Source organism: Dipodomys merriami, unplaced genomic scaffold (assembly GCF_024711535.1).
Source record: "Dipodomys merriami isolate MVZ:Mamm:240054 unplaced genomic scaffold, mDipMer1.0.p SCAF_9, whole genome shotgun sequence".
Classification (NCBI taxonomy): domain Eukaryota; kingdom Metazoa; phylum Chordata; class Mammalia; order Rodentia; family Heteromyidae; genus Dipodomys; species Dipodomys merriami.
Genome location: NW_027206512.1, coordinates 38212472 through 38229210, shown reverse-complemented (window position 1 = coordinate 38229210; position 16739 = coordinate 38212472). Strand labels below are relative to the sequence as shown.

Genomic DNA, 16739 nt, shown 5'->3' with positions numbered 1-16739 from the left:
AACTGGCAGCTGGCTTAGTTAGGGTAGATTCACTGGACAGAAATGATTCTTGTTCTGAGCAAGACAAAGTAGAACATGACAATCTTTTTATTATGCTACTAGAAATAATGCACAATTTAAATTATATGTACAATTTAAATAATATAAATACAGCTATGTGAATACATATATGCTATTAAAATTATGTATACAATTTAAATTATATTTCTTCTAGAAATAACAGACAATTTAAATCAAAGTGTGTGTGTGTCTGTGTCTGTGTGTGTCTGTGTCTGTGTGTCTGTGTATGGGGTGCTATACAAGTTCTCAGATATAGGAAGCAATCACTTACTACTGAGCAACACCGCCCCCCTCAGACTTTCTGGAATTTTCTATGTAGTATTTCCTGGCCACAGTTGTCCATGGGTAACTGAAACTGTGGAAAGTGACATCATGGATAAGATAGGAGAATTCTCATGCCTATTTCTGGACTTTATTCTATTAAGAGAGAAAAGGGCAAGGATAGTCTCATTCCAATGTTTTTCCATTGAGGTAAAAAGCAACTTCTCTGGATAGAGGCCATTTCTCACCTGCTGGGAGAAACTCTCACCAGAGAAACTCTCACCCAGACCCCTTAGGAACAGCCTATATTTTTAACCAAGTTAGGGAGCCCAGCTTTACTGTTCCAAGGAAGGCAAGGCAAGAGTCACTGTCTGGGTTTAGAACCATATCCACCAGGTCTAAAGTTTGGCCACAAAGGCCAGAGAGGGAGAGAGCTGGTCTCTCAAGTTCTCAGACATACAAGAACTTCTAGGGAATGAAATGACACAGCTGGGCACTCCTATCATTCCTGGCTGGCCAAACCCTCCTACTTCTCCCCCCACCCCTAAACTGGGTACCCAATTGGGCACTGGCTGTGAGGGCTTTGAGGGGCTCCCCAGGGATATTTTTAACTCGGAATTTCCTGACAGACTTTCCTCCAGGGCAACCCGGGGATGCACTCCAGCTGGGAAATCTGAGAGCTCAGCGGGTCTGTGGCTATGGATGTATTTTTAGCTGAGATTTTGGGGAGCTTTGCATTGTCAACTAGTTTATAGACCTCAGGGTGGGAAACACAATGGATCCAAGACAGAGGAGCGGGAGCAGAGGGCTGAAGTGCTAACTGCGGAGATTACTGAGTGGGCTGGGCTGTGGGAAGCCAGCTTTCCCCACCACTTGTGCGGCTCCCATCCCAAAAGGTGAGGCCCTGGAGCTCCTCCTACAGGCCAGGTATTCTGCCGACTTGTGAGCTACATCCAATCCACACAGCCTGGGACTTGTTAGAAATAAGGACTGGGGGGCTCCATTCCAGATTACTAAATTAGAAACTCTGATCGAGGTCCCCACAACCCTTGAGAGGCCAGGCCCTCCACGTGATGCCCATGCACACTGGAGTTGGAGATTTGCTGGTATAATCGCAGTCACTAACATTTGTAGGGAATGATCTTGGGAGACCCACAGAGGGGTAATTATGTGTTCATCGGTACACTTTCATTCTTAAAACATTTTTCATTCGACCTCCCAAACTGAGAAGATAGTAGAGAAAGTAGTATTTTCTAAATCCTTTTTTTTTCAGCTGTATTCTATATCCTCATGGGGGAAAAAACACAAAACTCCCTTGTTCATATTCAAGGTGGTGATAAGACATCCGCTGAGGGTTTTTTTCTATTAAACGCTGTAATAAAGTCCCAGAAAGAATATATCCATCAGTAAGGAATCCTAAAATTGATTGACAGTGGATTCCTTAAAACTAGCTGAGATGAAGCTGCTATGATTATCTGAGGTGATATAGTCAAGAGAATACCTTCTCAAAACAGTCTTGAGAACAGCATTAGGATGAGTATATTAGTAATGCGTTAGTTTTCTGTTGCTGCTCTAACAAATTATCACAGACTGGATGGGTTAAAATAAGAAAAAAGCCAGAAATCAGTTTCCCTGGGCCAAAGTCAGGGTATCATGGGGTCTGCTTCCATCTGAACGCTCTGAAGGTAGATCTGTTTCCATGATTTTTTTTCAGCTTGTAGTAGCTACCTATCTTCCTTAGCTGATGGTTCCCTTTCAGTGTCTTTAAAGCGCAACTTTCCAGTTGAACTCATCTTCACATCACTGTATCCTGCAATTCTGACACTGCTGCTTTCTTTAAAGAGCACTGAGATGCCATCATGCCAGAAAATCCTGGACGACCTCCCAGCTCAATGTCCTCGACTTTATCGCATCAGTACAGTTCCTCTCTCCATATAAAGAAGCATTCACAAGTCCCAAGGATAAGGACTTGGCTTTATGTGGAAGCTAGCTCTAGGTCAGCTCCAGTTTATCAAACACAGCACATACCAGCCACACGTGGCTACTGAGCACTTGGAAAGTACTGTGAGAGCACTAAAATTCAAAGACCTGCTGGCCATAACTCAGGCCAGTCCTCTTACAAGTCTATACCCAGGGGAAGGTTGTGGGTCCTGCTATAACTCGGGCCCATCCTCCTGCAAGTCACTTCCTATTGGCTACTGCTCGAGGGTGGGTCTTACCTGTTTCAAACAAACCAATCACCAACTGACAAATTGCCAACAGGGAAGAAAAACAGTCAGAAGGGAGAGAGGCCTGCCCAAATACTGGACAGCAGTTTCTGGCTTCCACTGCTCACTGTCCTGGGTGGCTTTTACTTTCTTTTTGCCAAAAGAATGCTTTGCAACTGTGAAAAAGAAAGTTTTAAAACCTGTTATTTTTTAAAGATAAAATATCTAATTAATGTGATGCTGATTACTTATTAAAATTATGAACTATTGGGTATCTTGAGCTATGTAAAATGCTTATCAGAGGTGAGTTCAATTGTTTCTTTTTGTTTGTTCTAATGCATCTAGAAGACATTTTAAATTACACCTGTGGCTGCTGTTGTTATATTTCTATTAGATGGTGCTTCTTCTATAGATCATGGAGAAATGTAACTTTAATTGCTTTACTTTTGTCATACTCATAAAGGAGCCTAGACTTTGGAAGCAATCTTTCTTTTTTTAATCTTCTCTAGAAAGAACAACTAAGCCCCCAGAATCCACATTGCAAATAAAGAGGGATATTCTATTAGGGACATGGCACAACTAAGAGACAATAATCACAACACCACCAAAACAAAAAACATTTATCTGAAAACCTGGGTTCTTTTTTCTTTTTTGCCGGTCGTGGGGCCTGAACTCTGGGCCTGGGCACTGTCCCTCAACTCTTTAGCTCAAGGCTCTACCACTTGGGCCACAGCACCACTTCCGGATTTTTCTGTTAACATACTTCTGAGGAATCGAACTCAGGGCCTCATGCATGCGAGGCAATCACTCTACCACTGAGCCACCTTCCCAGCCCAAAACTTGGGTTCTTTTAAAGAACTCTCACAAAACACTCTTCCACTGAGTGCCCATCACAGTTCCGTGAGAGAAGCATTGCTCCAACCTTCCAGGGAAGGAAGATGAGACCAAGAGGAGCAAATTGGCCAGAGGGGCACCGGCTCAGCAATGATGAGCTGGACCTGGGCTTCGTGGGCCTCCATGACCAGGGTTGCTGAGCCTGACTGCGCTTGCCTCCCTAAGAAATTTTCAGTCCAGCTCAGAAACTGCCACTCTTCACTCATGAGAACCATGAGACAGCTTTGCCTCCAGACCTCAATGCCTAAGGCCCACTAGTTCGCCATCTAACGACCCTGGGACACAACAAGCATTGACAGTCCAATCTTCTCATTGGCTGCGTCCCTACACCCTCTGCTTATATCCATAAAACCCTGGGACCTGTGCAAGGCAGGGCTCTTAGGTTTTTCTTTAGTCATTGAGATCCCTCCTGCCTCTGACTCTCATTGCTCCTTCAAACCTTAAGCTCTTGTACTTGGTGTGGGTTGTCACCTCATCAGACTCTGTTTCCTGAGTTGTTTTACTTAACCATCTTCCTACATTTCAGAAGTCTTAGAATTTTAATCAATCTCTCTCTCTCTCTCTCTCTCTCTCTCTCTCTCTCTCTCTCTCTCTCTCTCTCTCATACTAGAGTTAGAACTCAGGGTCTTAGATTTGCCAGGTATATGTTCTACCTACTTGAGCCATGCTCTCAACTGGCGTTTTCCCTTTAAATCCCAAACTCCTATTCCTTCATTTTTCTGGACACATTTTATTTTTTTCTTTAAAGAACTAGAGGGAAAAAGAGGGGGAAAGTGAAGCAGTGGAGATCACTGGACATAGAAATGGAAATGGACTACACAACTCGTGGGTGGAGACAAAAGAGGGACTGGGAGAGAACGAGGGAAAAGAAGACACTGTACAAAAGGAAATGTCCTCATTCTTGACTCATGTAACTGTAATCCCTCTGTACATTGCCTCTATAATAACAATAAAATAAGTTGAAACAGACAATGGTCACACGTGGTGAACCAAGCAAGGCCACGGAGTCACCTTCCCTGCAGGCAGAGTCCCAGGGCTGGTCTGCACCTGCTCCCAACACCCACCCAGGGCTTGTGGGCCTGGGGACAAATCCCTGGACAGCTCAGTGCAGGCCCCAGGGAGGAGGGCTCAGAGGAGGCCTCACAGCTCCTGGGCTGAGGCGCAGTGCTGGAGCACCCTCACCCATAGCTCTAGATGGAGCTCTGTGGTCTGCCCCACCTCTCACCTCATGCCCGCCCCCCCCATCAAAATAAATAAATAGATTAAATAATCTTATTTCTTAACTTTAAATGCACAGGAATGCATGTCTGGCCTATCTGTTTAAGGAAGTTTTCTACTGTGTTAAACTCTCTCAGTGTCACCCAGGTGCTGCCCGGCTCCACCTTATCATCCACTTGTTAGAAGACTCTAGATTTCAAAGATTCCTTCTCCTTCCTTCCAACACCTACCAGCTGTACCTGCAGGTTGAAAGTTTGATTTTTGACCTTTTATTGGAGTAGATACACCAGAGAAACAGGGATATGACCTTTAAATAGCACCCCTACTTTGCTCTGAAGGCCTTCCCTTGGAGGTTAGACAAGCAAGTCTGCATTTTGGCAGAGAATCATTGTAATAAGAATTCAAACATACCCAGTAAGAAGGAAACAAAGATTAAGTCAAGGATGATACCTCTTACCCAGCATTCCTATGGTAACCCCCACATACACACACACAACTTCCTCCCTTCCAGACAGATTCCTAGGTCCCTTGGAATGTCCTGGGTTAGGAGGGATAAGAGCATCTTTTGTTCTACTGAAGTAATTTTGGGGTATTTGACGGGACCCTAAACAGCTTCTCAATAGGGGCTGGTTGCCAGAGAAACCAAGCTTTGATTAGATGCCTTCAGTTTTCAGGCTCACTCCCCAAAAGGCCAAACATTGAATTAACAACCAGTGGTTCCTATGTTGGCCAACACATTGATATACAGGAGTGTACTCTTCCGAAGACAGAAGTTCTTACCCTGAGACACTTCTGGACCTGTTGTCATCAACAGTAAATGTAAGTGAATGGTCTTCCTCAGGTTCTGTGAGCTGTCCCAGCAAAGAGTCAAACCTCAAGCTGTGGGTAAGTGCAGGTAGCTGGAGACCTGCTTCTGAAGGGAATTCCTTAACTTGTGGGATCTCAGGTAAAGAGGCAGAACTGAATTGAACTGAGTTAGATAATTTGCTGGTGTCAGGAAGCTGGAGGGGTAGTGTTATAGGGATGCCTGTACACCCAGTGTCAAGAGGAAAAGAGCACACCAGCTCCTCACGGGTCAGAAAGGAAAGGGAGGGAAGAAGAGAGCAAAATGGTACAGGGCCCTCTTCGGTTTACACTCGAGAAAGCAGGGATCAAGGTTAACTGATTTCAGCAAACTGTCCTCACTTCTTAGTATACCTTAAGCATTGAATGCCAACTCTGTGTTTTGCTTAACTTGGACAAAATTATTTTACAGGCTCACAGGAAGATAGTAAAACAACGTAGGTTTGATTTCCAAGCCAAATCACAGAGAGGTGGCATCTTACTTCTAGAATGAGACTCTGAAATACACGTGCAAAGGTGAAAATAATGTGCCGTCAAAATAATCTTGGAAAATCCTTCAAAAATAAGTTGCCTCATTAGAAACCAATATAACGTGTCAAGAAATCCCAGAGGGTCAGCTTTTCCAGACATAGCTGCTTGGTACCAGATTTAACTAATGGATTGGCTTGAGACTTGAGGACAAAAGAGCACTTTTTCCCCCCTTCTTTTGGTAGCCCTGGAGTTTGGACTCAGGACTTCACACATGCAAAACATGCACTCAACCATGTACACCAGGCCCCCAAATCACAGGTCTTTACACAGAACCCAAGGCAGATGCAAGTAAGGCCTGTAGGAGTCTAAAGCTAACAGCAGATCCACTTTTATCATCTTGCTCTTTCATTTCAGGGCACTGATTTGAATTCAGGCAGAGTGACTCATGCATCTTCTATTCCCTGAGCTCCTGGTGGTAGGTTTATTATTGAGTTACAAACTAAGTTTCCCAATTCCAGGGATCTTTGTTTTTCTCACTGATATATCTCCAACTGCCTAGTCCCCTGCATGCACATAGGTAAATTGTTCCATCCTTTTGTTCCTGCTGTGCTTTGCATTCTTAAGAGCTACAGTTATGGTTCTTTAAATCTAACACCTGGCTTTCATAGCTTTGGGACATCGGTGCCCTAGAGAGAAAAATCTACACTAAGTTATTCATAGGAACAGTTTTCACTATTACAAAGCCCCCACCAAGAGTCCCTGGTACAATCAACCTTTAATGGGCTACTGTGGCACTATAGCAAAATGTTGCCTTCATGGTTTCAGAGATTTAGGTGTCAGAGCTGCAGAAGGGCTTTCTTTAAAGTGCTGGAGATGGAAATTTTCTCTTCAACCTTGCCATCAGTCTAAAGGGTTAATGTCATCCTGGACTACATAAGCATTAACTGTGTGATACCAAAATGGTCTTCCCAATTTGCACTCTGTTTTCTGTCCTTCTAGTAACCCGTCCAGTGTCTCTCTGGCCCTTCCTTCTCCACCTCTAGCCCCTGTGGTCTTTACGGAGTTTCAGCACCAATACGGAAAGGTAAGATGGATCACCTGCAAGACGGTCTCAATCTTCACCCAGCTGGATCAAACATGGTGTGTTTGGCCCCATCAGCTTTGATGATTTGGACATCTGTAAATGTACCATGGGAGCATACTCAAACATCTGTTGGGAGGTGAGTGACAGGCAAGTGTCAGCGGGCTGAGAGGAAAACATCATTTATAGGCACTGGGCATCTTCAGCCAGAGCCCAGAGCTGAGACAAGGTCGCTGCAGAATGCTCAGAAGTGAAGCAGACAGAGCTGACAGAGCCCCGGAGCATCATGGCTCCTTCTTAAGTAAAGAGAAAAAGTTCAGAGACTGGAGACAGAGCTGGAGACAGTAACAACTTAGATAAGAACTGCCGATTCAGCAGTCCCAAAATAAGTTACCCCTACAGATTCCACACATTGAGCAGAACGTTTATTGTTCAACAGGAATTGTCTCTCTGAAGAATATAAATTGTCTACTATACCTGCTCTAAAGCAGAGTTAGCAGCACAGAAACAGAATAAATGCTTAGGGGGTGAGAAATGGAGACATGGGAAGAAGACAATCATACTGGATTAGAGTGAGTCCTAAATCCAAGCATGCTTACAGTAGGAGAGCACACAAGGTGACAGGGGAAAGAAGGCCATGGGCTGACAGAGGCAGGGCCTAGAGTAAAGCAAGTATAGGCCCATGCTCTTTCTACCAGAACATGCCTACCACTCATTCACTCAACATGTCTTCCTTCTTTTTATCCTCTGAACAGGTGTGTGTGATGTGGCGCTAGTACTTCTGTATTGTTTCCTTTGCCTTAAACTTTGGGTTCGATTCCTCAACTCTGCACATGAAAATGCTAATCATTTAAGAAATATCTATAGAAAGCCCATGGGTTATACCAGGTTGGTTAGCCTCAAGTCACCTAGACCCACCTGCTTTAATACTGAAAGGCCTGATAAGAGTAACAGAAGTATTTTCAAGGTTTTTAGGAACATCACAATCAATAGATGGTCAACACCAGCTTTTATAACCCCCAATTCCAGGTGCCTCCACCTCCCTCATCCTCGGGAGAGGTTCCAGGTTTCCAGTGGTTGCTCTGCCTGCCTGAATCAGTGAGCTCAGGCAGATCCTCTCCCAAGGAGGCTGGCCCTAGGTGAGAGCAATTACCCCAGGTCAGGAAGCCGGGGCAATCATCTCATGAAGAGAATCAAATGTGCCTCTCAGGCTTTGCTGTTGGAGCTCCAGCTACAAGGCAAGTCAGATAACCTTTCTGAGCCTCAGTTTCTTCCACTAGAAAATGGAGATGATATGGATGACAGCCAGCAAGGACACTGTGTGGATGCAGGAAATAAATGTGTACAACAAGCTTCATGTGCAATGACTGAACATTCTAGTTCCTGGAGATATATTTGGAAGCTTAACAAAGCATTTCTTCATTTATCTCTTTAAGGTACTGGAGGGTTAAATTAGGCTTTTATCGTTGGTATCACAATCTTAACCTGCAAGGAACATTCTAGGAAAACCCCACTCAAAGGAGGAGGAAAGAGGAGGAGAAGGAGGAAAGAGAAGGAGGAGAAAGAGGAGAAGGAGGAAGAAAGAATGAAGAAAGAAAGAGAAAGGGAGAGAGGGAGGGAGGGAAGGAGAAAGAGAAAGGGAGAGAGGGAGGGAGGGAAGGAGAAAGAGAAAGGGAGAGAGGGAGGGAGGGAAGGAAGGAAGGAAGGAAGGAGAAAGAAAGAATGAATGAAAGAAAGAAAGAAAGAAAGAAAGAAAGGGAGAGGGGAGGGAGGGAAGGAAGGAGAAAGAAAGAAAAGAAAGAAAGGAAGGAAGGAAGGAAGAAAGAAAGAAAGAAAAAGAAAAAAGAAAAGAAAGGAGGGAGGGAGGAAGGAAGGAAGGAAGGAAGAAAGGAAGGAAGGAAGGAAGGAAGGAAGGAAGGAAGGAAGGAAGGAAGGAAGGAAGGAAGGAAGGAAGGAATCAGCCTTACGGGATCTTGAGGTCCCCACCTAAATGATTAGAACTAGTTCTTGTTAGTGAAGCTTTTGAGATCCTGGGGTGGAATCTAAGGCCAAATCAAGGCCCCTTTGACCATCCACACTCCTGTATGCAGACATCTAGTCTCACCTTACAAGCCCCAGAAGCCTGGTTCGGGGTCATGGCTCCTACCCATTCTTTTTGGCTATACCGAAGTGGATGCTCTGCAGCACCTTCCATTTCCCTGCTAACATGTGTCCTGGGTGAATCATCCGCGGGGTGCCCCGTGCACCCCCTCTTCTTGTGGGGGCTGGGTGTCCTTGGCGGAGTCTGCTCCCCTCGGTCGGGTCGCTGGCTGTGATCTCAGACGGGGCAGCCCTGGGGTGGAGCGGGAGGCGTCCCGGCCGCCCTCTGTTCGGTGGCGGGCGGCGGTGGGAGGAAATCACTTTATCACCTGGGGGACCGCTTTCCTGCGGAGCGCCCCGAGCCGCCGTCCTCTGGCCTCCAGCGGGTGGCGGGGCTGCGGGGAGCCCGGACGGTTGCGGCGGGTCCCCGGCGACACCACCTGCCTGCCGTCCGCCCGCTGCGCCCACCCGGGCGGGCGCGGGCTACCCGGAGGAAGAGACCCCGGGAGCCTCCGGCCCGCGCTCCGAGCCCGGCGCGTGGCGGTGCCGGCGTCAGGGACGGCGTCCGGGCGCCCGGGACGGTGAGCGGCAGGGCGAGCGCGCGCCCCGGCGCGGGGAGGCGCGGAGCACTGCGGGGAAAGGCGGCTTCCCCCCGGGGCCCCGCGAGCAGGGCGCGGGGAGGAAGCCAGGAGTCCCCCGAGGGGCTGGGCCCCCTGCTCAGCTCCACCTGTGCGTGCCCGGCGCGGGGCACGGCTCCGCGGGAAAGGGCTCCGCAAGCACCGCGGGATGTCCCGACTCCTCGGGACACTCTGCCCCGCGAGCCCCGGAGACGGGCGCGCGTGGGGACAGGCGCCGGGAGCCGCGCCGGAGCTCACCGACGACAGGGGGCACGGGAGGCCGGCCCGCACCCCGGGGCCCGTGTGGCCGGAGCGGGCGCGGGGGGGTCTTACCGGCGGCGGCGGGTGCCCGGCGCGGCGGCTGCGCTCCTCCGCAGCGAGGCCCGGCGACGGCTTCGCCAACATGACTGTCGCTCCCCCGGCCCTTCCTCTCTCCGTCCCTTCGGTCCCGCTCCCGCGTGGCCCCGGGAGAGGCGCCGCCGCCGCCTTCTCCGCACTCGGGAACCCAGCACAAGTTGCACTTGGAGGGGCAGGAGTCCCACATTTTGTCTGCTGGGCAGATCCCAACCGCCGACCACTCCCCTCCCCTCAGTCACGTTTCTGGGTCCTACCCATCACCCTTGATGACAGGCCTCCCGAACCCGGCGGCCCCCTGGCACTGGGAGACCGCCTCTCACCTCCCAAGGCGAGATGGGAAGCCCAGGGGCCCCTACACACACACACACACACACACACACACACACACACACACACACACGCACACACACACGCACGCACACATACACACACACAAGCCCAGGGGCCCCTACACACACACACACACGCACGCACACACACACACGCACGCACACATACACACAAGCCCAGGGGCCCCTACACACACACACACGCACACACGCACACAAGCCCAGGGGCCCCTACACACACACACACACACACACGCACACACACACGCACACACAAGCCCAGGGGCCCCTACACACACGCACACGCGCACACACACACGCACACGCACACACAAGCCCAGGGGCCCCTACACACACACGCGTGCGCACACACACACGCACACACACATACACACACAAGCCCAGGGGCCTCTACACACACACACACACACACAAGCCCAGGGCCCCCCCCCACACACACACACGCACACACGCACATGCGCAAACACACACACACACAAGCCCAGGGACCCCTACACACACACACACGCACACACGCACACACACACGCACACGCACAAGCCCAGGGGCCCCTACACACACATGCACGCACACACGCACACACACACACACGCACACGCACACACAAGCCCAGGGGCCCCTACCCCCCCCACACGCACACAAGCCCAGGGGCCCCTACACACACACACACACAAGCCCAGGGGCCCCTACACACACACATGCACACACGCACACACACACGCACACGCACACACAAGCCCAGGGGCCCCTACACACACACGCACATGCGCGCACACACGCACACACAAGCCCAGGGGCCCCTACACACGCACACGCGCACACACACACACACAAGCCCAGGGGCCCCTACACACACGCACACACACACGCACGCACACACACGCACAAGCACAAGCCCAGGGGCCCCTACACACACACACGCACACACGCACACACACACACACAAGCCCAGGGGCCCCTACCCCCCCACACACGTACACAAGCCCAGGGGCCCCTACACACACACACACACACAAGCCCAGGGGCCCCTACACACACACACACACACACACACACACCTTACACTCCAGGATAGCAGCAGCCAAGGACAGGACACTTTAGAAGAGGAGTTGGGATGCAAAACTTTACTTTTCTCCAAATTCTCCTCGTCACATTCTAAGTGACTGTCTTCCCCTTCAGGCAGAATGTTAGCCAAGTTAAAATCAAAATGACTCAGACATGGCAATGAAATCCCAAGTTTATTCTCCTAAAAAACAGAAGATTTAACGCTTTGAAAGCAAATGTTTCTGTATTAGCAAAGGGTGTAGGATAAGCGAGAAGGCCAGCCTGTGTCCATAAACTTCATTTGGGATTGCCTGCCAAGGGCATGCTCACGCTGTCCTCACGTCTGTCCAGCTGTCACTCACAAACAAGCCACTTTCCTGGCCGTCACTCACAAACAAGCCACTTTCCTGGCTGTCACTCACAAACAAGCCACTTTTCTCAAAGCAGTGTTAAGGGACCGCAACGTTAAGACTCACAACTGCAAAGTTACTTGGTCATCTGAACTCCAAGACAGTTTGTTAATTGGCTTTTTGTGGGGGAGGAATGGAGGTTGAGGAGCTCAGTTGTTGTTGTTGTTTTCTTAGAAATTGTATTATTCAAATTCAGTTCAGGTTGTAGTGGAAACTTGTAAAGTAACCCAAGAGGTTACTGAATCACTCTATCTTCATTATATAGTCAACAAAATACATATTTGTCACCTGCTCCTTATATAGCCTCACTTACACAAAGGTACACATAGGTAAAGTTGAGGAGGTGGCTAGTATTGTTTCTGAAATGAGACATAGTATAGAAAAAAATTTGCATCTGCATAATGCAATGGCCAAGCACAGGTTCCAACATTTTAACATCCAATTTGGAATACAGTATGTGGGGAACAGTCGTTTCTGTCAAACCGAGGTGCCTCCATCTTATATTTCCTGGTATTGACACTTGCTGGACTTATTTGCTTTTTTACTTCAATTATAACTACTATTTCTACTGCTTGTGACCAGCCAGCCATGTTAGAAATAAGTTAAAAGAATAAACTGGCCAGCCCAGGCAGGAAAGTCCATGAGACTCATCCCCAATTAACCACCAGAAAACCAGAAGGAGCGCTGTGGCTCAAGTGGTAGAGCACTCCCCTTGAGCTGAAGAACTGAGGGACAGCGCCCAGGCCCAGAGTTCAAGCCCCACCACTAACAAAAATAAACAAACTGTTACAGGTGTGCCGCTTGTGATCAGCCAGCCATGTTAGGAAGATAAATCATTATCAGTGGAGTTAAAAGGAGTAAGACCCCCTTTTAGGTGGGAGCTTTCCCCTCAGCTAATCAACCTACTCCAACTGTAAGTCAGCCACTCAGGCAGCTGTTATGAAACAAATGTAAACCTTTAATAAGAATTAAAGTAGCCCCCCTTCTAATTTTGGTAATCAATTGTATCTAGAATAGGAGACTAACTCCTTGACAAGGAAGAACAGTTTGGATTGGGATAACCTAGCACTGGCTTGCCCCTGTGCCTGCCTGCCTAGCTTTGGGTAGTGTCATGGTATTGTACTCTTGTGTACAAAAGTAAATTGCCTTGACAAAATCTTCTATCTCCGTGTGTCTATTCTTTTCTGACACAGGTGGTCATTATCGTAATTCACAAAAATTAAACTTGGTATATGGGTAGCTGTGTACTAAGTTTTCGCATTCTCTTACTTCTCCCAAACATTTAGAGATGAAGGACAGGCTCAGAGAGGTCCAATAGCTAGCCTAAGGTTTTACAGCTAGCAGGTGGCTGCACCTGGGCTCCCCAGAAGCAGTGTGATTTCAAGATGGTATGGCAGCGTGTGTCTAAGATACTGCCTCACCACACACCTTCCCAACCTGGGAATCAAGGGACGGAAGATTCATCTGCCAGCACAACTAAGAGCAAGTCATGTTAGTGTTTCTGGGCCACAGTTAACTTAGACTATGAGAAGCCTAAGTTGGATTGAATCCCCCAGGTGTGTAGCTATCCCCACTCTGAAGCCAGAATGGGTTTCTCGTTTATCTCCTTTCTGCCCTCTGGTGGAGGTGCTACAGGAGCTATGAAATTAAAGTATTACTTTAAGGGATTGGAGATTGCCAGGGTACATTAGTCTCCCCTGCTCTTCTATTGTTGTGCTGCTAAAATTGATTGTACTGATTGTGCTCTTTCATCAAGAGAAGCCTACTAGTTCTAGTTACCACGAGCACCAGAACAAATACCTGAGGTAGGCATTCTTTGCCTGAGAGTAAGTACCTACTTTCATCTTCTTTGTAACAAACTTTTAAAATGTAATAAATATTAGAAGTCTTATGACATGCTCAGACTAATTTGAATATTCAATCTGCTCACAGTAATCTTTACTGACCTATCTGAATTATTCTTTAAAACCAAAAAGTTGCTACATGTGCACTGCAACTTATTTTTTCTCCCAGGGCTAGGGACCAAACCTAGCAGTTGTTAGGCAAGCATTCCACCACTGAACTCAATTCTCAACCTCTCATTAAAGTGGCAGCTATCATTTAGCTTCTTTAAAACAAAACAAAAAAAACCTTTTCATTTTATGAAAAAATATTTCTGGAATTTTGCAATTTTACTGTCTAGAATTTCAAGTATATATCCAACTAGTTATATAATTTAAAAGAAAAAGCAAACATTTAAAAGACTTGTAGGAAGTTAACTTAGATATTTCTAGGCAGGTTGATTTTACAGAACAAACTTTGGTCAGATTATCCTACTACAGACCAAATTAGTCCTTAGTATTACCAATGAAGACAATCTGAAAATAAGAATTGTTAGAGAAGCAGTCAGCAGTATCTTAGGATAATGGTAAGCTAAAACAGACAACAGATAGATAGAACTGATCTACAGCTGTTCAATTTGTTTAGGATTTGCTGTCAAATTAACAAAATCAGATCATGCTCTCTTAAGAACTTCCAGTATAGTGGAACAAGTATATTGAATATAAAATGTGTAAACTATGGGTAAATACTTGCAAACAATGTGGCAATGGCTTTGGGAAGCTAGAATAGAGCTTTGAAAAAATTAAATAGGAACTAGAAAATCTGGAAATCTGCCTATTGTAGAGGAAGACTTTAAAAAACCATGCCACACTCCCATAATCTATTCTGGTCCAATGTTGCACCAAAGTATAATAAAAATTAACTCATATCGTTCTGTTTGCAGTACCTACTACTCTGGCACATGAACCCAGTACTCTTAATAATTATACACCAGAATAGTCATCAGGACAAGGGTAATGAGAACTGGCCCTATGGGAAACTGCAAAGGAACTGTACTTTTAGAACTCTCAGGTATAAAGTGCTGCTCAGAGGCTCCCTGCTGCAACGTGACTGCCCAGATGCCCCTCCCTTAGGCACCATCCTGACTAGTCTTCCCAGGAGAGCCCTCACAATGACAGTGAACCACATGACCAAAAAGCGATCCAGTTCACAACAGTTTTGTTCTGATCTGTGAATCTATTTTTTTAAAAAAAGTCTTAATTACGAGATGAAGTCATTCATTTGTATCATAGCTAGGACATATTAAAGCACTATGGGCCAAGTACTTCACAAAGAGACATAGTTTCTCCAATTTTAATTCTTGAAACAAATCTACTTTCCTCTACCATAAACTGGGAATAGGCTCACCTCATAAGACTGTTATAGAGATTAAATAAATATATAAAACTTTAAAAGAGCTGCAGACACTTAACAGCTCAAATTCACAGGGAAAGGTACTAATGGTTTAATGGTTGCTTCTCTTGCCAACATTTTGCAGAACAGGAAACTGAAGCTATATTACTGAAGGTAAGTAACTTACCTAAGATCTCAAAAGAAGTGTTAGACCCATAAATGGTGTCTACATAATCTGGGACTAGAGACTTGTCTTTTCAAACTACCACCATAAAGGGAAGATAATGTTAAAAACAACCAGCAAGTTTACAGGCTACAATATGCTGTCAATGCATTAATTCACTTATGAAATATTTATTGGACACCGTAATGGGTAGTTCCCTCACCCAAACAATTGTTGTTCAACCTGAATTTCACAATGTGAACTTCCTTGTTGAGAAACAGCATTTACACAGGCAATCTAGTTAAGATGAACTCATAATAGGACAAAAACCCAGTCCTTAAAATGCAGAAAGGACACACAGATATTAAGTGATATGAAGAGGAAGGCAGAGATTAGAGTTGTGCAATGGTAAGCAGGAAATGCCAGGCACAAGCCAGGAGAGATATAACATGTTTCTCTTCATCCTCAAGGCCTGTAGAAGGAAGTAACCCTGCTGACTCTTAAATTTTGGACTTGTGGTCACTTGGACTTTGGGAGAATAAATTTCCATTATTCTAAAGTACCTTACACATGGCACATGTTATGTCAGCCCTAGGAAACTGATACTAGTATGTACAGTGTGGCTATGGTTCCCAACTCCATGGTTACAGCAATAAACAAAGCTGTACCCCTGCCCTCGTGGAGCTTACATTCTAGTGAAAGAATTAGACAATAAATGTGTAACACTAGGCCAGATGCTCTTTAGTACAATGAGTAACTGTTGTGCAACAGATGACCAGATGATGTAATGAAGGTGTTTAGGGACTCTGTCCAGCGATGTGTGAAGGCAATAAATCTGAGTTGTGTAATCTTTATGCTACCTGTGTATCTTTTTTCCCCAGTCGTGCGGCCTGATCTCTGGGCCTGGGCACTGTCCTCCGCTCTTCAGCTCAAGGCTAGTGCTCTACCACTTGAGCCACAGCGTCACTTCTGGCTCTTTCTGCTTATGTGGTGCTAGGGAATGGAACCCAGGGCCTCCTGAGCACTCTACCACTCTACCACTGAGCCACCTTCCCAGCCCTGCCTGTGTATTTTTCACAGTACTTAATACAAGCCCCAACCCTAACTAGAAAGAACACTTAGCAAGACTAGCTCAGCAAACAAAAGACCTGAACCTGCTCTATCCTGAAATTCTAAAATATATGAAAATGGCTTCTCAGTAGACCTATCTTGCCTCCTAAACCTCTCTGGAAAGCAAAGGGGCTTCTCAGTTCTTCCCAAATTCATCTCACTCCCAAGAGAGAAGTCTCTGTTTCCTCATTCCATGAAGCCCAACTTCTCCAATGTCAAAAGGACTTAAATCCAAGGTTAGGCTGGTTAATCACTGTCACTCAGTAGAGGGCCACTTCCACAAACCAAAGGAGACAGCTATCTTAATGTCAACTTTAGCTTAGACATTTGTCTCACTTCCTCATGTCCACAGATAGACAAA

General features: G+C 46.6%; 1 protein-coding gene across 2 annotated transcripts in view; it reads right to left on the bottom strand.

Moving 5' to 3' along the window:
- The window catches only part of Corin (corin, serine peptidase), a 195747-nt gene extending 185488 nt beyond the window's left edge, over window positions 1-10259 (bottom strand). For both annotated transcript variants that reach the window (XM_070012303.1, XM_070012304.1), the window contains exon 1: window positions 10065-10259. In XM_070012303.1, coding sequence (XP_069868404.1) covers window positions 10065-10136 — 72 coding nt within the window. In that variant the 5' untranslated portion in view covers window positions 10137-10259. The remainder of the gene's footprint in view (window positions 1-10064) is intronic.
- Between the last annotated feature and the right edge of the window lie 6480 nt (window positions 10260-16739).